Source organism: Apteryx mantelli, chromosome 3 (assembly GCF_036417845.1).
Source record: "Apteryx mantelli isolate bAptMan1 chromosome 3, bAptMan1.hap1, whole genome shotgun sequence".
Classification (NCBI taxonomy): domain Eukaryota; kingdom Metazoa; phylum Chordata; class Aves; order Apterygiformes; family Apterygidae; genus Apteryx; species Apteryx mantelli.
Genome location: NC_089980.1, coordinates 100,682,829 through 100,710,815, shown reverse-complemented (window position 1 = coordinate 100,710,815; position 27,987 = coordinate 100,682,829). Strand labels below are relative to the sequence as shown.

At 37.1% G+C, this 27,987-nt stretch overlaps 1 protein-coding gene across 4 annotated transcripts in view; it reads left to right on the top strand.

Moving 5' to 3' along the window:
- The window catches only part of DOP1A (DOP1 leucine zipper like protein A), a 72,708-nt gene that overhangs the window by 10,997 nt on the left and 33,724 nt on the right, over nt 1-27,987 (top strand). For 2 of the 4 annotated variants that reach the window (XM_067294053.1, XM_067294052.1), the window contains exons 2-14: nt 883-1,074; nt 2,396-2,577; nt 4,483-4,653; nt 5,979-6,168; nt 6,755-6,853; nt 7,923-8,022; nt 10,902-11,011; nt 13,149-13,257; nt 14,894-15,014; nt 15,776-15,895; nt 18,847-18,961; nt 19,861-20,094; nt 24,189-24,813. In XM_067294053.1, coding sequence (XP_067150154.1) covers nt 937-1,074; nt 2,396-2,577; nt 4,483-4,653; nt 5,979-6,168; nt 6,755-6,853; nt 7,923-8,022; nt 10,902-11,011; nt 13,149-13,257; nt 14,894-15,014; nt 15,776-15,895; nt 18,847-18,961; nt 19,861-20,094; nt 24,189-24,813 — 2,314 coding nt within the window. In that variant the 5' untranslated portion in view covers nt 883-936. Of the gene's footprint in view, nt 1-882; nt 1,075-2,395; nt 2,578-4,482; nt 4,654-5,978; nt 6,169-6,754; nt 6,854-7,922; nt 8,023-10,901; nt 11,012-13,148; nt 13,258-14,893; nt 15,015-15,775; nt 15,896-18,765; nt 18,798-18,846; nt 18,962-19,860; nt 20,095-24,188; nt 24,814-27,987 lie in introns of those variants that run through there. The other 2 variants (XM_067294055.1, XM_067294056.1) reach the window with 2 other exon arrangements.

The window sequence follows — 27,987 nt, the reverse complement described above, 5'->3', positions numbered from 1 at the left end:
TCTGTTACAACAGGGTTTCCCGCTATGGGTTGTAGTTGTTTGGGGTTGAAATAGCTTTAGAAACATTCTTTTTAAATGATGGATAAGTTTAATGAAATAAATAGTGTGTACTCATAAAAATATGAGGTCGTGTTTCTGGAACTGGAATATCCTAATTACTTGGTGGCATGAAAACATACAGAACAAATTGCAAAAGCCTCTGATTATAGGACACTATTAAACTTATACTTCTGGTATGTGTGGCTAATATTATAATATTAAAGCAAAGCAGATTTGTATTGCTGAATAGGAACACGAGGTCTTGTAAAAGCAAGTGTTGAGGCCTGAACGTACTGTTGAATACTGGGCAGCTGTCTTGCATGTGTCCTTTTCTCTTTTCTTCCACCTGGAAGTGATTCAGAAAGATTGATCTCTTATTTTTCAGAAATGTTCATTTGTGGACAAGTGGGTTGTTTTGGTGATGACCCAGAGGGGAAAGAGAAAACAAACAAACAAAAAAACCCTTCACAGAAATGCAAAAAACCCCATAGCTGGATTTGTGTCTACTGATTTGCGGCAGTAGTGTGTTAGCTGTTCAACGTTAAGATGTCTTCAGACTTACTGCACTGTGTAGAATAAGCAGAATTGGGGGAGGGGGTGACTTTTCCAATTTTTTTTACAGGACTAGATTATAAATACAGTATGGGACATGTATTTCGTATTTGTGTGCTATACATGTGCTTCTGTATAAGATTTGTTATAAATAGTCTGATTTTAGTTTGATGTTTCTTATTGCCTTTCATGAGGAAAATGTCTTGCTCTTTTATGAAATTGTTTTAATAATATGACTTCAGTAACAATGTTTTAGGTGTGTTTTTTTTTTCTTTCTTTCTTTTTGGACAGGTAGTGGTTGTACATGAATTGCAAGCTAGTCTCTAGTGGGCACTCTGTGGGAGGATGAACACGGAGGAGCTGGAGCTACTGAGTGATTCCAAATATAGAAACTATGTAGCAGCAGTTGACAAAGCACTGAAGAACTTTGAATATTCCAGTGAATGGGCAGATTTAATATCAGCACTTGGAAAGCTAAACAAGGTATGCTTTACTGGGTGCTTTTGAAGAAAATTCAGGAATTGGGAACATTGCATTTAAAGACTGGAGTACTGGTGTAATAATACAGAAAGGTAATGTTTTAGCAGTCTAATATACTTGGAAAGATTTTAGCAGTTTGAGCCATATGTTGGGTCTGTACAGGGAACAGACAAATCAGAAGTGTCTTAAAGAGTTCCAGTAGAACCCATAAGGGGGAAATTTCTTTTTATTTTTAGTGCAAATAAATGCAATTTTTTTTCTTCCAATTACTAACATTTGCTTTTAATCTCATTGCTATAAATTATAGTTTTATTGAAACAGTATGAAAAGAAGGAATCAGTATAAATATCAGCAAGATTTTTATGTGAAGTAGGGGTTATAGAATGAGGCTCAAAACATTGATTAACCAGAGAATTTTAACATTCTAATTAGTGTTACCGGTAAATATATGAAATGTGTAATATCATCATGATCTTTAATAGCATTTTACAAATACAGGTCCTGATATCCATAAGAATCCTGTCCTCATCAGTTCTGTTTGTTTCTAGGCATCTCTAGTCAGGGTTGTAATTTTATTTGCATACACACATTTTATCAGTGTGAAACTCTCCAGAAACTTGCACAGAAAATGGCAAGGCTGAAGCATTTACATTCTGCCATTTAAACTGTGGAAAATCAGGAGTGACAGTGTTGTTGGCAATGTTTATGGGACAGTTTTTTGTATAGATTCTTTCTTTTTTTGATCTGACAATTTTGATCTGACAATTCTTATAGCATGTGCATATAAAGAAAAGGCTATGCTATTCAGAAATAAAAATCTAAAGATATAGATGCAATTCTGTGTTCCCGTTCTGAAGCGATTATGCAATTTCAGGCAGTTGTAAAGTTTTGTATGCTGTCTCACAGTTTCTTAAACTGCAAATAATGAGTTGTGTTTGGGATAACTTTAATAGTCCTCTGTGAGCTACTGGCAATTCGTTTTGACAACTGGAGATAGTAATTTTTGTCCTGACATGCCGTAGCATGATTATGGCATAAAAGTACTAATAAAATGAAATGACAAACTGTTAAGTGAGGAGCCTGTTGCAAGTGAAGTTTTACATACCTTGGCAATTCCAGCTGTGTCATGTGTACAGGTGTAAACAAAAAGCTCCACAGTACACTTCAAACTTTTTGGTTCTGCTGTCTTGGTGACTTAGGTATGTGTTGTGACTTACTGACCATGTTTGGGAACACACTTGTAAAATATGGATTTAACATTTAACTCATTTATTTTGTGTTGTTTTTCTTAATGTGTTGGTTTTTTTGTTTTTCTTTTAACCAGGTATTACAGAACAATGCGAAGTACCAGGTAGTACCCAAAAAGCTGACTATAGGCAAGCGCTTGGCACAATGCCTTCATCCAGCTTTGCCGGGTGGGGTTCATCGGAAGGCACTTGAAACATATGAGATCATCTTCAAAATCATTGGGCCCAAGCGTTTGGCAAAAGATCTTTTCTTATACAGGTACAAGTAGTTTAAACAACTCCATTCCAAATACATAGTTGGAGTGCTTTTGGTCTTCTGCATTTTATATTAATAATATTGCTTAGTTATACTGCAAGAATCAAGTGGTTTCTTTCCTTCCTGTTCCTGGCTCTTGTGTAATACTCTTCATCTGAATATTGTATATTGGAAGATACGCAGATCACCAAAACTTTTTGTAGAACAAGTTCTCTAGTGCTACAAAACCTGGAATTTATCATTTCTTCATTGAAATAAACATTTTGTGCATGTATGTACAATAATTGTACTGTTAACACTTATTTCAATATATTTGCATTACATTTTTCTATTGTGATTTAAGTGTTATTGGAAAAGAGTTTGAGTATCATTTTTCTCAAGAAACTTTCTCTTCCAAGCAATCTAAGCAACAGAATAAAAAGCTTAATCGTATGTTTGACTGGAAAGGTGGGCAAGTACAAATTTTTCTCACTGATAGTTTTTAGAATTGATGGTCAGGAAAAGGAAGGATAACCTAGAGAAGAAAGTGTCATGAAAATATTTTGATTCCTAAACCTCTAATAGGTGTCTAGTTGGGTGGGAGAGGGGAAGATGTTTAGGCTATTATACAAGGCATATGTGTGTAGATTTTTATGTACATATATGTACACATGCATACACACACACAGTTGCATATTGTTCTTAATCTTTACTTAGTCCTAGAGATTAAAGTTTCATTAGTTTGAGAAACAATAGAATAAAATGGAATTCTGATTAGGTAGCTAAGGCACATATTAATGCCTGGAAATAAACTGTATACCTTAATTTCAGCTATTCTGTCTTGCATTGGCAAAACATTTACAGTTAAATCTTTGGGTGGGGGGGGGAGTCTTCCAGTTCTGGTGGGGGGTTTTTGAGTATGCTTTAAAAGATTCTGTGAACTCATAGCTCATGTCATTTACTTGTGTACCAATTCAGTAGCTGCAGTATCTGGTTAACAATAAGTTTGAGCATAGTGAAAAATGCTGCCTTGTGTAATGTAACTAAAGCCATTGTGGTAGATGCTTGGGAGAAGACTAAGACATTCACACATGGCATTATCAAATATTCCAGTCTTTTGGTAAAGGAGGAATGAGCATTTCTAAACATCAAATCTTGAAGGATGAGTGGTAGCCTTACAAAGAAAGTCTGTGGGGTAGTGTGTTAGTTATTGAACAAAAAGGCTTTTTTTCCAGAAAAATGACTTGACAATGGCAGCACAGTTTTTCTTCTAGATAGATAAAAGCAAAAATAATTTTTACAAATACAATTGTACTTTGAAAAAACTTTTTTCTGTGACATGGATAACACCATATTAACAAAGTTTTTTTTTTTTTTAAATAATGGATATTTTAAGAACCTTGTTTCAAACTTACCTTTTTTTTCTGTGCATGCATTTTCTCTGTGTATCAGGGGTCTTCTAAGCTGAGTCCTCAGTGAAAATAGCAGTTGTGTTCACATATCTTTGATTATTGGTGCTATTTGTAATAATTTATGCTATTTAGTAGCAAAAGCAAAAATGTTTTTCGTATGTAGGAAACATCTCTTTTACTTAGATGATCACATTTGTAACTTTCATGAACTTGCACTTAGTTTCATAGTAACCTCAAAAACATACTTCTAAGGTTTTTAATCTTTTAAATAGTCCCTTATAAACAATAGGTTTATTGTTGGGTTGAGAATATGTTTTCAGAGAGAATTTCTGAAGTAAATAGATACTTTGTTGCTACTAGTCATAGAGCATGGTGGTGTGTGTCAGTGCAAAATTCTAAGATAAAACCCTGCTGTTTATAACTGTGCTGAACATGTCTGTTACAGTCTTTTATGATATAATTGAACTGTCTTACATGAGCAGCTGCCTAAAAAAAAGGTATACTTTATTGTTCACAGTTCTGGGCTATTTCCACTCCTTGCCAATGCTGCTATGTCTGTCAAGCCAACATTATTGAGTCTGTATGAGATTTATTACCTCCCTTTGGGGAAAACATTGAAACCAGGTCTGCAAGGACTGTTAACTGGGATACTGCCTGGTTTAGAGGAGGGATCAGAGTATTATGAAAGGTAAGGGTAGATGTGTTTGTAAGTTAATATGACTGAATTTTTTGTTGCAACTTTTCATTAAACATTTTTTTGGATTTTTTTTTTCTTAAAGATGTATGGTATTCAATTTCATCTAGTCATGTTAATTGCAACTGAACATTGTGATGGAAGATTTCTAACATTAATTATGATAAATTAACTATTAGTTTTTCCTAACATTCAAAGGGAATTGAAATTACGTAGACCAAATATTATGTTTATGTTATGGATTGAGATATGTAATGTTAGGAATGTTCTGCTTGTTTCTTTTCAGTGGGTGTCCTCCTAAATGTTTGTGATGTTAGTCCTGATCTAAAATAGATATCTCAATTGAATTAAAGATACACAAATCAGGCTTCCATCATTAAGATTTATTAATTAAAATATCTAAGCTGTCATTAACCCACCTATGTAAGAGCCAGATAGCAATAATCCACCTATCTGTATAGGTTAGTATTATGTTTCTAGCAGTCTGGCATGGGAGGTAGCATCTCTTCACATCCAGCAAGCCTAAGCTTGTCTGAGGTACTGGGGTTGAATCTTGACACACTGAAGAATGAATTTAGGCTCCAAGGCTTTGAGTTTTTGGAGCTGTTTATGCACTTACATATTCTTGGTATTTCTTGATATTTCAGACTTTGAAAGTTAGATTTTTCACAACTTGTCTATGAAGAGCAATTTGATCCTGTCTCTCCCCATTTCTGTATAGGTACATATATATACTGTAGTCGTCATGCCTACGACAGTGGACAAGGACTACTACCTTGCTGTATGCTATCCATTCCTTCCCAAAAGCTGCTCAGCTTGCCTTCATGGGTCTGCTATAGTGTGTGGAGGTGCTGCCACATGAGTGGGAAGAAATGATGGCAGTGGTGAAACCATTGCTGTGCTACTGTTATGCCCTGTTATTGCCTGAAGTGCTCAGTGTAAAGAATGAGAGGCTACAGGGCCTTCTGCTTCATTCTTTTCTTCAGTAGCCATGCTTCCCTGTTGTCTCTCTGCAGCCTCTGTCTGCAGCAAAAGTTGACTTTCAGTAGCAGATGAGAAAGTTGTTTGGCGCCTTGAAGTGTCCTGAATACATAAGGAGAAGCTGCGGACAAGCAGAAGCATTTTGCAAGGCAGGTTGGCCCACAGTATTGCTAGTTGGATCGCTGTGGATCTGGCTGCGTTATAGTTAAGGACATAATCAGGACTTCTCTTAGCCTCTCAAAAGAAAGTGTCCTTTCTGCAATTTTTATTTTTAAGGTTTCGGGTGGAGGGATTGTTTGCAATGCACAGACTAATTCAGTTGACTTGATTTTCTGCAGAACGAACACACTGTTGGAGAAGGTCGCCTCGGCTGTGGATCAGTCAGCGTTCTACAGTGCTCTCTGGGGTAGTCTGCTCACCAGCCCTGCAGTTCGATTGCCTGGAATCACTTATGTCCTTTCCCATTTGAACAGGAAGCTTTCAATGGAAGATCAACTCTATATAATTGGCAGTGACATTGAATTAATGGTAATGTTTTATTAAAACAATGAAGAGACTTTGGTGATAGACTTATTTATGTAATTACATAATTCTAGGGGCTTTTAGATGTCTTCTGTATCTACAAACATAGCCTCTGAAGAAATAAAAATACACATTTATTTATCATGGCTCCAGTTAAATTGATACTTTTGTGCATGATGAAAGTGTTGCAAAGCTGAGTTAATGTTTCAGAACTACTTGGGTTTTGAATGAAATTTGCCCTCCATTTGACACACTTCAGTTAAAAATGGTTGAGTTTTGTACTTTTTGAAAAATATATAGTGAATTATTTTGTCTTTTAAATTAAATATATCCATTCATGTTATGAAAAGGTAAAAGCTAATGCTTGTATAGCTTAGGGAAACTATGTTGATTATATTTTCCTTACTGATGAAATAATTTTATATTTTCTTATTTTATCTTGTTTCTTTATTTAAAATTTTAAAGTAACTTTGACTTCCCACACATCACTGTATTTGTAAGCAAATGTTCCTGTTTTGTGAGCATTTCAGTTACAGCTACCAACTTAAAATAATACAGCAAATAAATCTTTTTGTGCCTGCTCTTACTTCAGGTGGAAGCAGTAAGCACATCAGTGCAAGATTCTAGTGTGTTAGTACAGAGGAGCACTTTGGACCTTATCCTTTTTTGTTTTCCTTTCCACATGAGTCAGGTATGTTATTAATATAAAAATACTAATTTGAAAACTCCTAAATGTATTTCATTTCTTAGTCAATAGCAGTATTTAGTTAATCTTTGTTCATGGTTTTCTCTAAGTTTGAATAGAGCCGTCTGCAATAGTTTCTCTCATAGGTCTGGCTGTTCTCATGTCATGACCTTTGCCCATGTGCTTTTAACTTGATATTTCTGTATACACAAAACTAATATAAAATATGATGTTTAGGCTATATGTAAGCTTTTAATTTGCTCTGATTTGATTAGAAAACAAATGATCTGTTCATGTGCAAGTTCCCACTTCTCAGTGTTCAAAAAGCATCAAAATTTAATTCTCTTAGCAGAGTGTAAATGATTCAGAACATTAGAGAATTTTAAAAGATCAGTGATTTGGTTGAGTAGTCAGCCCCAGTTGTAGTGGAAGACAGACCTACAGCTTCTAGGTCATTTTTCTTCTACTCCTGGTAGAAAATTATATACATACATCTTAATTCTCACCTTTGTTAGAAATTATGGAAAAACTGAAATTTCCTGTAAAAAGAACTGATATTTTTGTTTATGGGGTGGTTTGTTCACATCTAGCGGTAAGTATAGGGTTATTTGAATTGTCTCTGGTTAGGTGTTAAGATGCTGAAATTATCAATGCAGCTTTTTGTTCATTCTTTTTTTTTGAGTATTAACACTTGCACAAATTTTTAAAACAGTAACGGATGAAATTTATTTAAAGTTTATTCATCTGATTTTTTTTTTACCTGCATTTTAGTTGAATTTTCTTTCAAGGTTTCTACCTAATAACAAAATGAAATACTTTCTAATAAAAACAAGCTGTTAACCGAGTTAAGAATTTTTGCTGTTCATAAAGTAAACACACAATTACAACATATCTGTTCCAAGTAATAAATGTGTTCTGGTTTCCTAAGAGCAAGATTATGTGCTCTTGAGCTATCCTGAATTTGGAAATGCTGGAGCATTAGATTAACTACTTCTTTTAGTGTACATTAAGCTGTCAGCATAAAATAAGAATTACTTTTCATAGTTAATTTAAGTAAAATTCCTAATTCCTTCAGGCAACACGTCCAGACATGATCAGAATTTTGTCAGCAGCCCTCCATGTAGTACTGCGCAGAGATATGTCACTCAACAGAAGGCTGTATGCATGGCTTCTAGGTAGGTTTGTGCTTCACTGATTGTTGTCTAAAAGTGGAGGAAGGCTCATATGTTCATTGGCAGTGTTTTGCCATATTATGGGGAAAGATTCTTGGAAAAATGAAATGCTTGATTTTTTTTTTTTTCATCATAAGGAAAAAAAAGCCTCTGTCTGTCTGTCTGTCTGTCTCTCTCTGGACATGACCAATTAAGAATGTCATGCTGGAACTCCTTCCTGTTATATAAATTTGTACATTTTTCAATAGCAGCAAGTGTGGGCCACGGTCAGGAGTGGAGCCTGTGGCACAAGGCCTGCACAAAGTCACTGAAAGTCAGTCTTTGTCTCTAGAAACTTAAAATGGAAAATACAGAGAATAGGTGTTACACAGTTAAATGACATTTAGAACATAATGGGATAGAAGGGATGAGAATAAAACACTATGTTGAAATACGTTGATATTATATTGATGAAGGTTTGATTATGCAAGCCTTAACTTTAAGTTTCAATAAATATTTGTATAGTTGAATTAACAAATCTCCGATCACTTTTTATGGCCCCATGTTGTTAAACTCACAGAATCAGAGAATGGTTGAGGTTGGAAGGGACCTCTGGAGATCATCTAGTCCAATCCCCCTGCTCAAGCAAGGTCACCTAGAGCACGTTGCACAGGATCGCGTCCAGGCGGATTACTTGTTGCTTAAACCCCTTTCTGGGGTGAAAAATTGATCTCTGACAGGACGCACTATTGCTATTCTGCCATTTAGTTAGAAGTAAAATAAAATACTCATTTAGTCTTTTATATTCAACCAGCCTCTACTCAGAAGAGAGTAGTAGAGAATAGAAGCTATTTAGAAGACTCTGAGTATTTACCTAGAGGATATGAGTAGTAGAGAATAGTTACTCTTGTTCCACCTTTGGGTTCTTTTTTTTTTTTTTCAAGCAAATGAAATCTGTGATCATATCCACCTAGTCTGTTACTCTTCCAAATAACTTCCAGCCATGTCTGAGAGAGAAGTCAGAATCTCAGACATGGGAGTTCCTAACAGTGTCATAAAAACACAGCGTGGTTTCTGTACCTGAGGGGAAGACTGTGTTAAGCTCAGCTGTTACCTGTTTTGTTTGGCCTCCCAGCTCCCCAGCAAATACACGTGCTTCTCAGGCTACCCAGCACCCTTTCCAGCAGGCATTGCGTCTTGCCCAGCTGATAGTTAAGACATCAGAGGCAGGGAGCTGTGGGTGATGGGGGAGAGAGGAAGTGAGGAGTCAGGGGATGCGAGAGAGAACTGAAAGTACCAAGGGAAGGATAAAGTCAGCAGCAATGTTCTGGATGAAGGAACTGGAGTTGTTGCTATAGTAGTTGCAGGAATTTGATGGATAAATGTGAAAAAAAGCCAGATTTGTTTAGTTTTGCTGTTCTTGGAATTATATGGGGGTTTTGTTTTTAATACTGCATATTAAACTCGCATTACTTCTTGCCAAATGAATTTAATTCATAAAAAATACCAACTTCAGCTAAAATCTTTTCATACCTTTATCATTGCTCAAGACATTGAATTGTAAATTACCTATCTTTTAAAGAAAGACAATGACATGCACTGTCATGTTACATACCTACATTTTCCAAATTAACACTATAATTTCCAGATTAAACACTACACTAAGATTTCATCTCAATATCTTTGGGGGATTAGATATATCTTTTGCTGTCATTGAAACAGATATTTTATGTAATTAAAATATCATGCTGCTTTTTTTAATTGCAGAAGCTTTTACAGCTATTTTATGAGCGTAGTCTCCATTTAAAGATAATGGAATTTCAGGAAATAGTTTCACAATAATGAGTCCTGGTCCTATTGTGTGAACAGCTAATGCCTCCATTTTCTGTTTAACTGGTCTGACTTTCTGACTATATATATGTGTGTGTGTGTGTGCACGCGTATATGTGCTGCTTTTACATTACTATGTTATTCTACTCGTAAATATAAAATATGGGGGAGTTAGTTATGTTGTAAGACTCTCTGAAATCTGATTTTATGTACAGTATTATATAATTCTGGTGTTACCTATTCCTTCTTACCATTTTATAGCTGGGAACAGTCTTATTAACATTCTGTAGACAAAAAAATCACATTACATCTCTTTGAATCCAAGTTAGCTTTTAACTGTTGTTAACAATGATTGTTTTAAGTTGCAGCTAAATGGCATGCATCTTCTCAGGCTTTCCTTCTATTTTTGTCACTTCAGGACAGAAACTGTGGAAAACACTTCTCTGGAACTGTGTAATAGTGTGACTAGCTTCTTGTTTTTCTAAGCTTTTCTAGAATAAAAATTTTATTGCTAAAGGAAAAGATACAAACGAAACAAAGGCCTATCTCCTTCATGTAATTTTGAATAATAAAGTTGCTTTTTGTGGAACATGAATGCTTACTAAGCAACTGACATTTTTCCTGTTGAAATGTCTTATGTTAGTAGTGCCAGTGCATTTTTTTGGTAATCACCTGTTTACATTTAAAATACTGAACTTTATGTTATCATTTATATAAAAAATATTGATATTGAAGTATATTTATGGAACATAGTTTTTTGCAGATACTCTAGGACTGTGTAGTTCATACTGTGTTTTTGAAGACTTGTTTCTTTGGACAAAAGAAAGTCTGGTTAGTAGTATTGCATAAAAACTAAGCTATCTAATTCTATGTGCAAACTGCTTGCATGAAAACGATATCAGTTAGTTTCCTGTATTAAACTCTATAAAATCATCTTTCTCTTGCCAACATTACTTGGACTTCAACTTGGTAAGTTATCAGTGCTAGTGTGTTGATTTGTAGTTTAAAGAAATTGGCAAAAAATTCCATTAAGAGATGAATATTTATATGCCTTGTCTTTTGTTTGCTTGAAGGTTTTGATAACAATGGTGCCCTTATAGGACCTAGAAGTACAAGGCACAGCAATCCTGAGGAGCATGCCACTTACTATTTCAACACATTTTCTAAGGAAATGTTAGTCCAGGTAACTCTACAATGTTTTATTCTAGCATATATCCTCGTAAATAATATCGATCAAAGTTGCTGTTTCTTTATCCTTTAACTTGCCATTTCAATGTGACTATGTAATTTCTATCTTTTCGTGGTATTTGTCCTACTTTCTCAATGCAAAACATAGTGAGAGATGTGGGATAATGTGTTTCTTTAGAATAACAGTATGGTCAGGACTAATATTAGACTTCTGTCTCTCCTTTTCCACAGTGAATGTAGCATATGGGGAGGATATTTGTTTATGAGCCCAGCACACTGAAGCCTGTTCTTTCACAAAACAGAGTTGGAGAGGTTCGCTTCTACTATAGATACAAAAAACTCCCCTGTGTCTTGGGAATCAAAAAAATTTGATCAGATAGTCTCTACCCAGAAGGCTTGAGTAAGAAAGGTCTTCCTTACCTCTGGGCAATGGGAAGGTTCTTTCTGCTGTCCATTGGCTGGCAGGGATAGTAGAGCAAATTGACTCTCATACTCTTTGACCCTTAACTTAAAGCCTTGCTAAGTGTGCTGAGATCACCTAACCTCAAGGACTATGCTCCTTCCCTCATTACAGTGATTAAAGCGTACAGATGTCTTTCAAGATGCTGTGAACCTGATCTTGAAATCAGGAAGACATTTTCCCATTAAGACAAATTGATGACAGTGGCAATTCCAGTATTAGCAGCTGACACAAGAATATTTAGCCATCGCAACTTAAAGCTAATGTCCAGCATAGAGCTAGCACTTTCAGTTTTATCTGCAGTTAATGAGATTTGGTATTTTACTGATAAAGAAGAGAGACCAGAATTCCTTGCACACCAAGGACTTTCTTGGCACTGTCTCTCACCCTTCTCTTATCACCATTCTGCCTCCTGCATGGCAGCTGGTTCAGATATTATCTAAGCCTAAAGGCTTGAATGAGATACAGCTTCACATATACCTTCTGTACAAATAATAGTGAGTTTTTAGTGTCCTCTAGGCATTTGTTAATAAGTTGTGCTCTTCCTTTTAAATACATTCATTTGGGAGTTTTAATACCACTAAAGCATTTCTATCTGATAGTACTGTTAATAGTGCAGAGTTGATATCATCTATTTGCCTTTTTGTAGCAGACTCTACTGCTACAGTATAATAGAGGGCACCCATTTTTAGCAAGAGGGGGATAATTCTCTTATTCTTTGTTTTAAAATATTATAAGGGCATTACAAGCATTGGCTTGCTCTAGTATAATTTACATATACTTTCTAAAGCCATTTACTGTCTTTTGAAAGATTTCAAAGATATTGCCCCTTTCTGCTTTTTTTTTTCTCTAGCAATCTCCCTATATGTGTTATTTTCCCCCCCTTTATCTTATTATATACTGAAAATTCTTCCCTTCTAAAGGCAAATTCAAGTGTAGAAAGTGTTTCTGTCAGGTACTGTCTGATAATACCCTCTTTGTAGCAAATAACAAGGTCAAACCTGTTTTTCTGCCTCATTCCCTCTGTCTCCTCTTTCTCTTTGTCCTCCTCTTTTTAGAAGCTGTAAAATAAATGAACTAGCTTCAACTCAGCGGTGCAAGCAGCAGACACAAAGCTAAGCAAAATCTGTGACAGTTCAGGGTTTTTTTTTTAAATTATTTTAATTCTGCAGCTAGTTCCCTTAAATACTTCAGTGTAGGAACTCAGTTTTCCAGTTTGTTTTAAAACTGCCATTGCTAAGTCTTCCATTCAGCTCAGCCAAGACAGTGGTCTTCCACATAGGTAGGTATATCCTGCATGGACAGATTATTGTTTATTTAGCTCTTAATTTCTGCATGTCTTACCTTCTCAAACAATTTCTTCATCACTTCTCATGTCTTTTTTTTTTATTCTCAAAAAATTTTGAGTTGATATCTATTTACAGTATGTTACTGTGCATTCTCTACTTCCTTATGAATGTTAGTATAATCTAGTTAGTATTTCTGTGGAACAGAACTTGATTTCAAAAACAAAATTGAGAGACTACTTAAGTATGGAGAGAATGAGCTGCAGTGAGGTGGGAAAATGATCTCCTCTGCCAAGAATATTCCCTCTATATGCAGCCTTTTTTTGTATCTTTCTTTCAGAAATTGGTTTTGTTTTTGTTTCCTGATATGCTTTTGCTCTTTTTAGGCAATGGTTGGAATATTACAAGTTAATGGACATGGAGAAGAAATCACATTAATGCAAGACTTAAAGCCTTTTCGAATTCTTATCAGTTTGCTGGATAAGCCTGAACTAGGTACTTTTCATATTACTTTTTCGAGTCTTGACTTAATTTTGCATGATTTTGTTGACAGAATTTTTCTCTTTTATTGCACAAATTGAAAATGCTGTATTCTTAATGACAGTCTTAGTATTGACAGGTTAGCTAGATTTCTAGATCTTCCAAGCTAATGATTTAATGTTGTCATTAGCTTTACCTTCAACCAGCTTGAACTTCTACTTTCAACATAGGCAATTTGAAGTTAAAGTCATAGGGAGAAGTAACTGCATGTTGAAAGAAATTCTGTTTGGATCTTTCCACTTCTTTAATGGACTAGTGACTTTAACTATTGTAAATTTCAAACGTTGCTTTTGGGAATAATTTGCTCATTCATTGAGTATACACATAGAGATGAGAAATATTAACAACAAAATAATTACTTTTTACAGAAGAATTTATTGCTAACAAAGCAAGTGTCTTTTTGTTTTGATTTTCTTTTTAATTTTCCTTTCCCCTTTTTAAAGTATTTAGATTTAATTTTCAATAGATAAGTGCAAAGGACTATGGGACAGAAGTAGGTAATTAAAAAGTATTGACAACAGTTAAGTGTGAGATGTCTACCTTTTTCTTTGGAATAACACAGCTTTGGGGTTACCAAAAATATCAAAATCATTTTCTAAGATTTGGGGACAGAATAATAAAAGCATTAAAATACAAGAATTTTAAGAGTACAATTTGGGAAGTAAGTGATTTGCAAAGTGGAGTGCAAAGAACAAAATATCTGACAAGAACTTGACTTCTTTCCAAAAATTTGTGATTTCTGCGGGTTGCATTTTCAATCGCAGTATGCAAATCAAGATTTCATGAAGCAAGCAGAGCTTTGAGGGTTCTTCTGGCAGATTGAGATGGAGGAAGGTAATAGGAATTCTATTTAAGCCAACAACAATACTCCAATGGTAGGCAGTTCTATGAGGCTAGGAGAAAGCACCAGAAAGCGAAAGATATTTTAAGCAGAATCACTTTGTGAACTCATTTCAAAACAAGCTTTTTCTCTTAAAATTTAGGATTTGCTCAGATCTGAAGGGGGGACTATTTCAAAGAGTATCCTGCAAAGTTTATCCAGAATTAAAGAAAACCCACCTCAGTTGAATGAGAATGAAGATGCTCAAAATATTTTACATTGTAGTTTTTCACTTAAATATTTGAGTAAATTTTCTGTATGATAACATCATGAGCTAGCTTTTGTGGCTGGATATTTGAAACTGGTCAGCTGGAAATTCCCTTTCATCAGGAAACCATATAGTCACATTTACATGTTGCTGAGCTGAGCCTCTTCTCTTGAAGAGGAAGGGTGTGTTGACTTGCACATGGGTTAAATTAATGTGGCTACCTAACTTTTGAATGGTATGTGTTTGTATCCAGCCATCATTTTACACATAAGGGCAAAGAAGCTTGTGCTTCAGTGTACTCCCATATATTGCAATTACCTGTGTGTTTTTGGAATGCAAAAAAAAAAAAAAAGCTTCTGAAATTGAGATGGTTTATGAAGTTGAACAAAAGGAATTTTATGATTTCAATAACCAAAATCAGCTAATGATTTGGTTAATTTTCAGATGTGGATTGTAGCGGGGCCATAACATATAAGATTGTCATTGCTGGTATTTCTCTTTAGGCCCTGCCATCCTAGAGGATGTACTGATTGAAGTGTTTCGAACATTATACACACAGTGCAAAGCAGAATTGGAGCTTCAGGCAGAACCTTCTTTCAACAAAGACCACACGCAGCTAAGCAGGTGGATAATGAGATTAATGTAATTCGTTTAAAAAAAAAAATGCAGAAAGCATGCTGTATCTAAGCCACAACTGTGAAGCCTCTGGGACTGTGACCATGGTTTTAAATGATGCAGGTTCCACTGATGTTAATTGCAACTTTGCATTTCATGCAAAGATCTGAAGGGCTATACCTTTAAATTTTTAAATATTTAGCATACATTTTACTCTTTCCCCACAGCAGAAATGTTCACTTGATACACCTGAAGGTCTGTATCTCGGTCGTATAGATCAGTTGTGGCATTCTTTACACTCTGTTCTTTTTTTTAAAAAAAAGGGGGGGGGGATAAAACTTAGCAGTGCAGGCTGATGAGCTTTCTTGTAGAGTAAAACTGAGGGATGCTACAGGACAGCCAGAGGGGGGGATAAAAAGAGTGTTAAAGATTTGTGCTGAGTATCTTTAAAGACAGGGAGAAGAAGGAAGTGCAAAGGGAGGAAAAATAACAACTGTAGGAATGATCATGGGAAAACAGATCTAGTAAAAATATGTGGTAAAAAGACAAACAATAAAGGGAGGATAGACAGGAAACCTGGCAACTGTGCAGAGACGTTGATATGAGGAGCCTGCCTGTATACTGAGCAGTAGAGCAGCAGCTACCAAAGAGATGAAGGGGAAATGATTCATCAGTGTCAAGTAGCTGTGGGTAAACTCAGGGTGATGTGTAGTTACATAACTCAGAAACAAAGTGTAACAATGTAACATGTTATTTTTATTTTCTTTTAGCAAACTGAGAGAAAATAAGAGAACAGCAGAACTGATTAAAACTGCCAATCTTCTGTTTAATTCTTTTGAACCTTATTATATGTGGGATTACATTGCTCGTTGGTTTGAAGAATGTTGCAGGTAGGTTTTAATACTTAATTACTGTATATGTAAAGTTGAAGTTAGCTTTTGTTTTGTAAGCTTCTTTTTTAAAAGCAGTTAGTCTGATGTGATCATTCTGGCTGTAAGTCTTTTAGTTCCCCATCCCTTTAATTTTGACACTTTAGTTATTATTAATCAAATATAATTAGTGGTCTTAGCAGAAGGAGTTCTCACAGAATCAGTGTCTGGCTGAAAACAAGAGGCAGAAATTAGTGCCCCTGCTGAAGGGAAGACTCCAGAGTGACCTCAAAGCTTGTTTGTCTTGTTCTCTTTGCCCCATACGTGATTACACCTTGTGTGGACGGGTACCCTTGTGTACCGGTCATCTTCACCAAGAGTGAGTTGTGGAATATGTTGTCTCTTGCCCTGCTCTTTCAGGGAAGAAGTGTGGGAGGCCTGTACATGACAAAGAGGGCTAAGGGAGGGAATGCAATAAATAAGGGAGAACTAGAAATATTAAAGGGAGGGAGATGAGGTCTAAGAGACCCTCAGGAGAGCAGGGGTTGTTCTGGTGGCAGTGGATAGATGATGCAGGAATTTCAAATTAAATTTGTAGAAAATGAAGCTTCTGTCATTGCTTAGGGTACAGCTTAATAAGATACTTGGACACCAGGCTGACTATGAGCCAACACTATGCTGTCATCATAAATAAGGCAAACGGCATCCTGAGCTACATTAGAGGGAATGTGGGCCACAGGTGAAGGGAAGTTATTTTTCCCTTCTCTTGGTGTTACTAAGGCCACATGTGGAATATAGTGTCCAGCTTTGGGCACCCCAGTTTAGGAAGAGTGTTGAGAAACTGAAGAGGCTCCAGTAAAGGACTACCAAGATGGTGAGAGGCCTAGGATACATGACCTGCAAGGAGCAGTTGAGGGAGCTGAGCTTGTTTTGGTCTGACAAAGAGAAGATTAAGCAAGGGAGGGACTTTCATAGCACTCTGATTTTTGAAGGGCATTCACAGAGATTATGGTAAAACAAGGGGCAGCAATGAGCGGTGATTCAGGAGATTCAGCCTGGACTTCCAGAAAAACTTTTCTAGGAGGACAGTGCAGCACTGGAGCAGGTTATCCGGAAAGGCTGTGGAAACTCCTTCAGAGTTTCCAGGATGCTGCTAGACAAAACTGCGGCTGACCTTATCTAGTGTTGTTAATAGTCCTGCTCAGCATGGGAGACTAGACTAGATGAACACCCTTCCAACTAACACTTCTATGATTTGTTTAATTTTTATGTTTTTGAACTGATTCTGAATTCCCAAAATAAAGCAAGCAGTCTACTACCAACTAATGAGGAAGTGAAAATTTGTCTATAAATAATTCGATGTTACTGCAGGCATGGATACCTGCTTACCTTATTAGTAATGATTCTGATAGACAGATTCTGGAATCTGAGAATGTTTATCTACGTCAGCTACTGTGTTATGTAAGTTGTTTTCTTCTTGTTGAATAGGATATGCCATTAAGTGGAAAACTTACCCAATCAATTTTAAACTGTGAATTTATAAATTATCTTTATGGCATCTAGTCTGATTGCCAAATCACAGTTGTTACTTTTTCACAAGAGATTCTGATATCCAACTGAATTTGTCTTAGGCTTTTTCTTATGCTTTTTCCCTACTAAAAATTTAAAAAAGAATTTCTTTTACCTGGTATTTTCTCCCATCTAAGTATCATTCACTGCAGCTGAGCCTTCTCTCAAAATTATTTTTGATGAAGAGCTCAGCAAGTTTAAATTAAGTCTTCTTTTGTGAAGTATTACCGTTGAACAAATGTATGAGTAATTTATGAAATAGATCTTCCTGAGCAGCAGCACAGAACTCTAAAAAGAATTTAAGTGTTACATAATGTACACAGATGGGCCATTTCACTGAACTATAAAACAGGCTACTAGTTTGGGGAGGAAATGGGTGTATTCTTAGAAAGGTGCAGCAATTTGACAACGGTGTCAGTTAAGTAGAGTACTATTTTTTTTTTTAATTTAGATTCCTAACAGGATATGGTTTGAATGTTTTTTAAGAAAAACACTTCTGATAAATACTTTTTAATTGTTTTTGTTGACATTTGTGAGGCAACAGTGGCAGTCCATTCTGTCTTCCGTCCTATAATCAGTACATATGGTCTTGCTGTCGCTGTTTCTGGCTTGGTTTCTGCATTGCTTCTACTGTTTCAAATAAATCCTTTTTTCAGCCCTGGAGATATATGTTCATGAGCTCTTCCAAAACAGTGAGAAAGGATTAACATAATTAACTGTTGCTGAAAATGTGACAGGTGCCTCCCCTCCCCCAACCACATATGCAGAATAAATGAATTGGAGAAAGAAAAAAATTATTTCTTTGTTCATATTTTTTGTTTCCAAAGTCTTCAGATTACAACATGTTTTCAGACTGTGTTTGCATTCCTTCCAACTTCACACAGCAATATAACTCCTCAGATTTTGAATTCTTGTCAATAGTAAAACAATGCAGTCAATTGACACCGAAGAGGACATTTAGAAGAGCTTGTTTTGTTTTCATCTTGTGCAACTTGAAAGCTTCATGGGCTTTTATTTTTCCTTGTCTCAAGTGCTTAATGCCTTGGGTTTAGATCTCTTCCAAATGGCTGTGCTTCCAGTAAAATCATCCCTTACTGCTACTATTGGCGCCTATGCTAATGCTAGAAGATATTGCTGTATATGATGGAGTCACAAACACAATTTTCTGTAGCCTGATTTTGCTTATTTATGAGTGAACACTGTTTTACAGTAAAAGGTGTTACTGATGTCATGCTTTCAGAAGAAGGAGTGATGGGTCCAAATAAAATACTTTAAAGTAAAAGGAGAGACTATTCGTTTGTGTATAAGGATCATCTCTGATATGTTCAGCGTTGCATTAACTTACAGAAACATGGTGAGTGTAAAAAAAAAAAAAATTGTGAAACCCTATTTGAATTTTGCAGGAGGACATTACAAGCCAGACTTCAAACTGAGCCTGGTGGTGGTAGTGAGCAATCTGAGTTACCCCTGACAAATTTCTGCTTGTTAGTGGATTTTTTATTGGATATAGTGTCTTTGGTAAGAATTTCTTTATTCATTGCTAATACTGGCTTTCTGTATGTTGATAGTCTACAGAAATACTGTATCTGCTTTGTTAAATTTTGTTCTCAAAAAGATATTGCCATGAATTGGTAGGCACCTTTAGAAGAAGTGTCGTTTTCATTGAATAATTTTTAATAGACTGGTTGGATGTAAACAGAAATGTTTTTTATGATTCATTTACCTGAAAATTTTTTGTTTGTCCTCAGTTTTTTTGCTCTAAAACCTACATTGTATCACAAGCATAGGCTTTTGTAGTTCTATATGCTAGTTTAGATGTGCAACTTTCTTTTAAGGCTAACTCTTTTAAATGTCACAGTAAGATGTATCTTCTTTCTCTATTGGCATTGCTTAATATAGCAAAGACTGTTGGAACTGTTTTTTCTATACCTGTCTTTCCTCAATTCTTTGCTTTCTCATTTCAAAGCCTACTAGAAGTATGAGAGTGCTGTGTCAGGTATGGCAATCAGCCTGTTTTCCCTTTAGTTATTAATGATTTTGTGTATTATTTATTCTTAAGTTTGTATGTTACAGTTATTAAAATAATACTGGAGTAGCAGTCTTTAGCCTTATTGTTGCATTTTGTAATGTGTTTGTAGTATAAAAAACAAGATTTAAAATTCTCGGAGAAGCTAGATTCATTTGTATTTGTTGATTACCCAGTGAAAAAGTTCCTCTAACTCTAAAATTAATTTTATAAAATTTTGGAACTACAGCATGCAGTTCTTATTCTCAGATTTTTGGATTTTTGTTTTCCTTTTTCCATTTTTCAGATGTTTAGAATACAATTAAAGAATGATAGGTACTACTGTTACAGAAAATAACTTTTAGGGTGGAATTTGCATTATAATTCATGAGCTTTACTATTTCTTTATTAGGAAACTTATATTGAAATACAAACAGAACATTTGCCTCAGCTGTTGCTCAGAATGATTTCTGCGTTGACGAGTCATCTTCATACGTTGCACTTGTCCGAGCTTACTGATTCTCTCAGGCTCTGCTCGAAGATCCTTAGTAAGGTTCAACCTCCATTACTATCTGCAGGTACAGATGGTATACTGCAGCTTCCTAGTGGACAAAGCAGCTCTATCAAAGAATGGGAAAATAAAAAGGTAACTGATTATATCTTGCAACATCTTGGAAAAATACATTTTGTGTGTGATACATTTGTTCTGTGAAAAAGAAAAGTGGGCTTTCTGAATCAGTGTTGGACCACCTACAGGTCTTTCATTAGATTTAGTTTAATATACAGCATGTTTAAAACTTAGAGTGCACTGCTGGCTTCTCTTCAGCTTGCCCATCAGGACTCCCAGATTCTTTACACAGAGCTGCTCAGTCTGTAGTGTTGCATATGGATATTCTATTCCAGGTGCTGGACTTTGTCCTTTTTGAATTTCATGAGGTTCCTTTTGGCACATTTCTCCAGCTTGTCAAAATTGTTCTGTTTGGCAGCCTCACCCTTCAGTGTATTGATCGTTCTCCTCAGTTTGGTGTCATCAGTGAACTTGCTGAAGATGCATTCAGTTTGATTGTCCAGGGTGCTGATGAAGATGTTAAACAAGTAGCAGCCCCAGTATGTACCCCTGGCAAATGCAACTTACAAGTGACTGTCAATGGGACATTGTACTTTTGATTACAACCCTTTAAGCCTGGCAATCCAGCCAAATTTCTACCCCAGCTTATGGTTCTCCTATCCAAACCACGTCATTCCAGTTTGGTTATAAGGATACTAAAGGAAGAATCCTTGCTAAAGTCAAAGTCAATGACCTCCCCCATCCATGGAGCCAGTCATCTCATCATAGAAAGCAATCAGGTTGGTCAGACACAATTTGTATTTGATAAGTCTGTGTGGTCTGTTGTCAATCACTTTCAAGTCCTTTGTGTTTCTGGACATGGCTTCCAGAAAGGTTTGCTCCATAATTTTCCTGGGGACTGAAATTAGGTTGACTGGCCTGTAGTTTCCTGGATCTTTCTTCATGCCTTTGTTGAAGATGAGTGTGACATTTTCCTTTTTTTAGTCATCAGGAACCTCTAACAATTACCTTCAGTGACATTGGCCAGCTTCCTCAGCATTCTTGAATGTGTCCCATCTGACCCAAGGACCTGTGTATAAATGCTTTGCTTCTGTGGTCTCTAACTTGATCTTTCTCTACTGTGGGTAATGCTTCACTCTCACAGACTCTGCTGCTAGGCTCGGAGGCCTTGGATGCCTGAGAGCAGACCATATGTAGAAAGACTGGCAAAAAAAAGGCACTGAATACCTTGTCCTTTTCCATGTCTTTTGTCAGTAGTTCCCCTGCCCCATTGGACAGATCACCCACGTTTTCCTCCATCTTCCTTTTGCTGCTGATGTAGCTCTACAAGCCATTCTAGCTGCCCTTCACATTTCTCACTAGTTTCAACTCCAGCTGAGCTTTTGCTCTTCTAATTCTCTCTCTGCATGCCCAGGCAATTTGTCTATATTCCTCCCAGGTAGCCCAACCCTGCTATGTACTTTCTGTTTGTATTTGAGCTCAGTCAGGCTTGCTTTCTTCAGTCAAGCTGGCCCCTCTGCCATGCTTGCTTGACCTTCTGGACATCAGAATGGACTGTTTTTGTGCTTCATGGAGTTTATCCTTGAAAATCAACCAACTCTCTTGGATCTCTTTGCCTTTCAGGGTAGTCTCCCATGGGATCCTGCCAGTCTGTTCCCCAAACAAACCAAAATCTGCTCTTATGAAGTGCAGAACTGTAATTTTGCTGTTCATCTTGTTCCTTCTCTCACAACCTTAAAATCCATTACATAGTGACTGTGGCCAAGAATGCATTCAACCTGAGCATTCTGTGGCTCAGACAGGCATTTTGGATCTCTTTTCTATAGAAATCAGGATATGGGGAAGATGCAGAATTTTTGAAACTTGAGTCTTGCTTCGTACAGAGTTCAGGAGTTAAGACACACACCTGGATCCAAAAGTAGAACGTAGGAAGTTCCTCCTTCAGGTAACATGTAGTCCTTCAGGTCATTCCCTTCGTGTTGCGTGTAGCTTTCAGGTGGAGACTTCTGTGTCCAGGTCAACTAGCTTTTTTTACATGGAGCATCTATCTCTTAATTGCTTTACTGTACACTTTCTGAGGGGACTTATCCATACTTTTGAGGGGGAATCTTCCCTTTTCTCAGTCTATAGTTTTGATTCACAGTTAATGGGATGTTCCCTCTGAACATTCAGCAGCCTATTTCTTTTAACTTAAACTGATTGATGTGTGTCTGTGATTTTTTGCTAGAAGATAGAGTGAAATTAAGTCCCTCACATGTGGTCCCTTGTACATCATATTTTGTAAGATAGAGTCATCCTTTATGTCTTGCCAAGCTTCTTTTTGGTATGCCTTAACATAGGAGACAGCAAAAGCTTTCTCAAACCAATTTTATTTCAGAGACTTTCTTCATCTCTGGTAAAGCAAGATGTAATGCACTGTGTGTAATGATGGCAATGCTGTTTTTATTTAGTTATGAAAAAGTTATTCAGATTTTTCCCTGGGAGAGGGAGACATATATTACACTCAAACTCTGTATTGAAGACTTGTATTACAATGTTGGCCAGCAAGACAGAACTTATAGGTCCTGTTCATGACAGCAGATGTTGCCTGAGATCTGTGATGTGGCTACGGAAGAAGTATGTAGGGATGCTATTACCTGTATTTACCTAGTATGTAGGGATGCTATTTACTTCCTTCCCCCTAATCCTTGCGTTTCTGCCTAAGTTGCATCCCTGTTCACCTTATGTTCTCACCAGCAGAGACTGTGCTATCAGTTACCAACATGACTCTTAAGTGGTTAGAGGGGGACAGAAAGCCTCTATGGGTTTGTTTTGCGTAGAAGACATGCATCAAATATGTGCGTATTCTGACGTGATGTGAAACTGATGCAGATAATGCATCATGAAGAACCATGATTGCTGGAGCAACCCTTCCTTCTTGTTTTTAGCAAATGTTTTTTGTTGTTTCTAGTTGCAAATGATTAGTATTTTAAAAATAAAGTTTATTTCTTGTTCTATAATTAAAACCTTTTATCTGAAAGAAATCGCCAACTTCCATATCTCAGGGTTGGTATATAAAAGGAAAGATGTTAGTTGCTTAATGTTATACTATACATCTAAGAATAACTAAAATTCCATCCAAATAGAAATTTTGTTATGCAATAATGAGAATAAATTTTATTAGTTTATTAGTATAAGTATAGCTTATAAGCAAGTATTAGCTTATTAGTATGGCTTTATTAGTATAAATGTGGAGATGAGAAAAATGTTTTTTTTAGGTTGTGAAATACTTTATTCTTCATTTACCGCTCTACAGTTCACCTCTTTTTATAAGATATTTTGACAATATGTAGTTGTAACATTAAAAGACAATGATCCTGCCTGCCTAGTGATATGTAACTTTGAGTTTTAGTTCTTGTATCTTATATCTAGACAGTTTTTAGGTTAAAATTAATTTAATCTCTAGTGTGATTGTTTACTTGTGCAGTGGAATCTTTAAAACTGCGATCAGAGAAGTGTATACCTCTTTCTACTCTCTCAAGTCTTCTCAGTCTTCTTTCCCGAAATCTCCTTTTATCTCCTTTGCCCTGAGGCATCTTGTACTTCTTTATGACTGCAGCAGTTTTCCAATCAACAGATTGGAAATCTTTGTACAAGAACATGCTAAAGTCTAAAGTACTCCAGGAATCTTGCTAGCTAAAATGACCACAAGCAACATAGTTTAGTGTTTTGCTTACTGCTGGAAGTGAGGGCTTTTTTTGATGTATGAGCATTATGATGCTGTATAAATTAATAGTATCCTGAGTATATGTGCTTCAGGATTCTTTACATATTATTACTTTTAACTTTTTCTTCATATCATAACCACGTCTCTTTTTTAATTAAAATATTTTGCTTGGTAGTTTTTTTTTATATATATATGTATAGATAGATATATAGTTGGCTTGGTTTATTAAGTGAATGTATTTCAGGGGTTCTTTAAGCGTGATTTAAGCTGTTGCTGAAAGAGCTCATAAAAGAAAAACACCAAGCATTATTTTGGATAAAATGTATTTATATGAATAGATATAATTTAAAACTGGAATAAAAATTTAGAACTTCTGTTGCTTTCAAGCTGACAAGGAAATAAATAATTTCTTACTAGTAACTAAATAACCCTTTTTAAAGAATCACTAAACTTTTATCTCAATTAGGTGCCCTCAATTTCCCCTGACAATCCTAATGACGTGTTTGAAGATGGTGAAAATCCTCCAAGCAGTCAGTCATCAGAAAGTGGATTCACTGAGTTTGTACAGTACCAGGCGGATACAAATGATGATGTTGATAGAGCACTGAATGAAGGTCATGGTGCACCCAGCATCCCTATTATAGGTAGCACATCCTCAGAGACTGAGACAGCGTCAACTGTGGGATCTGAGGAAACCATTGTACAGCTTCCTTCCCTAATGACACAGGGGACAGCAACTCGAAGTGGGAAAACAATCCAAAAGACTGCAATGCAGTGCTGTTTGGAGTATGTCCAACAGTTTTTAACCAGATTTATCAACTTGTATATCATTCAAAGTAATTCCTCATCTCAGCCGTTAGGGACAGAGCTTCCAGCAGACCCCACTAGAGAGCAAGGGCAGACCGCAAAATGGGATAGAGAATCACAAGGAGATGCTAAGGTGAAGAAAACAAGCAAGAAGAAAACACCAAAAGAATACCTTCCTGCCTTTATTGCTGCTTGTCAGCTGTATCTTGAATGTTCAAGTTTTCCCGTTTACATTGCTGAGGGAAACCGTACTTCAGAATTACATGCTGGGAAACCTGAAGTTGGTAAGTGGCACTCTCTTTTGTTCTTTGCTTTTAGAATATTTTCTTTCAAAAATATTTAAAGTAACAGTAGTCATGCTGTGTGTTGTTGCTTGTTATTCCTCTCAAACATATGTTTCCTTCAGTATTAATTGGTTTGCTTTTCGAACTAAACTGTTTCTTAATGGGTTTTAAGAACATTGCTGGTTTTGCATGGAATTTGACACTAATCAACATTGGGGTGACAAATATAAATTACACAAGCTGAAGTCTGAGAGTGGAATCTAGATTTTCAGATGTTGCTCCTTACCATATGGATACAAGAATGTTTTCTTAATAGCACTTTTCCTATGCCACAAAAAGGTATTTTCAGCTTTGCCATTTATATGTAATAGTCACAAGCTGACATCAAATATGGTTTTAGCTTCATTTTAGTAATTTTGGACTGATTTGCACATTGATTACTTTATGGAATATATGGAAGTTATAAGCTTCTGTTGAATGAAATTCACACCAGCTAAGAACTTCATTAGTTTTACTTTGCTTCTATTAAAAGTTAAAGTAATCATTTCCTTAAGAAACAGCTGATACAAACAATTCTTCTGGCTATGATGGCATCAGAAAATAAAACAAAAAATGGGGGTTTTGTGAAGTGTGTGTGTGTTCTCAGGTGAGTGTCCTAATTCCAGCCCCACTTCTGCTCTGTGGCTTCAGAGTTGTTGCCTTAAAATGGTATTATGGTGGAAGTACTAGACGCATGCAAGAAATTGTAATTACAATAACTTTGGCTAATATCAGAGTCTTCTGTGGTTTTATTTCTCTTGGAAACTTGGAAGTTGTTCTTATCCGTAGCTTTCAAAATGCCATGGGCACTGCTTGGAGAGGTGATGTTTTCTTGGCATTCAGTAACAAACGCACTGATTTAACAGATGACTGCTTCTTCTGTTCCCATAGTATTTTAGACGTATTATGTATGTCTTCATTACACAGTCAGGAGTAGAGTGTTTTTGACTTTGTGAGATCCAGATATGTCAAATACTTATATGCCAGTTAAAGGCAACTTGATGATGGTTGTGTATTAACTAAGGGTATTGCTTTTCTAAACTCCGCATTCTGTTAACCTTTTCCTTGAGCTTGCTATGGGACTCTGTGAATCACAGAATCACAGAATGGTTGAGGTTGGAAGGGACCTCTGGAGATCATCTAGTCCAACCCCCCTGCTCAAGCAGGGTCACCTAGAGCACGTTGCACAGGATCGCATCCAGGCGGGTTTTGAATATCTCCAGACAAGGAGACTCCACAACCTCTCTGGGCAACCTGTTCCAGTGCTCTGGCACCCTCACAGTGAAGAAGTTTTTCCTCATGTTCAGATGGAACTGCCTGTGTTTCAGTTTGTGCCCGTTGCCTCACGTCCTGTCACTTGGCACCACTGAAAAGAGTCTGGTCCCATCCTCTCGACACCCTCCCTTCAGATACTTGCACACGTTGATAAGATCCCTTCTCAGCCTTCTCTTCTCCAGGCTAAACAGGCCCAGCTCTCTCAGCCTTTCCTCATAAGAGAGATGCTCCAGTCCCCTCATCATCTTCGTAGCCCTTCGCTGGACTTGCTCCAGTAGTGCCACATCCCTCTTGTACTGGGGAGCCCAGAACTGGATGCAGTACTCCAGATGTGGCCTCAGCAGGGCTGAGTAGAGGGGGAGGATCACCTCCCTCGACCTGCTGGCAACACTCTTCCTGATGCACCCCAGGATACCATTGGCCTTCTTGGCCACAAGGGCACATTGCTGCCTCATGGTCAACTTGGTGTCCACCAGCACTTCCAGGTCCTTCTCCGCAGAGCTGCTTTCCAGCAGGTCAACCCCCAACCTGTACTGGTGCCTGGGGTTATTCCTCCCCAGGTGCAGGACCCTGCACTTGCCTTTGTTGAACTTCATGAGGTTCCTCTCCGCCCACCTCTCCAGCCTGTCCAGGTCTCTCTGAATGGCAGCACAGCCCTCTGGTGTATCGGCCACTCCTCCCAGTTTTGTATCATCGGCAAACTTGCTGAGGGTGCGCTCTGTCCCTTCATCCAGGTCATTGATGAAGAAGTTGAACAAGACTGGACCCAGTACTGACCCCTGGGGGACACCGCTAGCTACAGGCCTCCAACTAGACTCTGCGCCGCTGATCACAACCCTCTGAGCTCTGCCATTCAGCCAGTTCTCAATCCACCTCACTGTCCACTCATCTAGCCCACACTTCCTGAGCTTACCTGTGAGGATGTTATGGGAGACAGTGTCAAAAGCCTTGCTGAAGTCAAGGAAGACAACATCCACTGCTCTCCCCTCATCTACCCAGCCAGCCATTCCATCATAGAAGGCTATCAGATTGATTAAGCATGTTTTCCCCTTGGTGAAGCCATGCTGACTACTACTGATCACCTTCTTTCTTCTGAAAGTTGCATCATCTCTGACCTTCAGATTCCCATTTATAAAATAGGCATGTTACCTTTTGTAAAAGATCTGGCATGGGATATTTCTGCTTTTTTTGTGATATGATCCTGAAAAATATAACTTTTTCAAACACTAGCAGCCTGCAAATGAGAGGGTCATGGCTGCTGACAGAGAAGTTTAAAAAATCAGCTGTTTGCTTATTATTATTCAGTGGATATAACTCTTTCTTTCTATCATCGCTGCCTTCTAAACTTTAAAGCAGGAAGCTTGTAGAGCTGGAGTAGTAATGGTTGTCTCATAGGAAGACAGTCGTTCTAGGAATCCTGTTCACTTTGTTAAATGTCTTGGTTTTGCATTGCTCATTCATCATCTGAACTTTTCCATTTGTGATGTTGCATTTGCAGTCTATTAAAGAGCGTAACTTTGGGGCATGAGCGTAAGCTGTAGGCAGTTGAATTCAGCTGGGAGCTTTTGTTTCAGACACAGATGTCTGGCGTACAGAATGGCAGAGCGGATGGGCACAGCAGTGGGCAAGGGCCTGCCATACTGCCCGGGGAGTCCTGCTCACCTAACTGCCGCAAGTGGAGTGGAGAGTGTGGGATGGGAGGTGGTAGTTGCCATAATTCGCACGCCAGCCTCTTCGTCATCTACTCATACATTTTCCGACTACAGAGGAGGCTGTTTTTATTGAAGGGCTCCTAACTTCGTATCGTGTTTTTGCTGTTTTTTGTTGGTGATGTGACTCTTGCCTTTAATTGATGGTCAG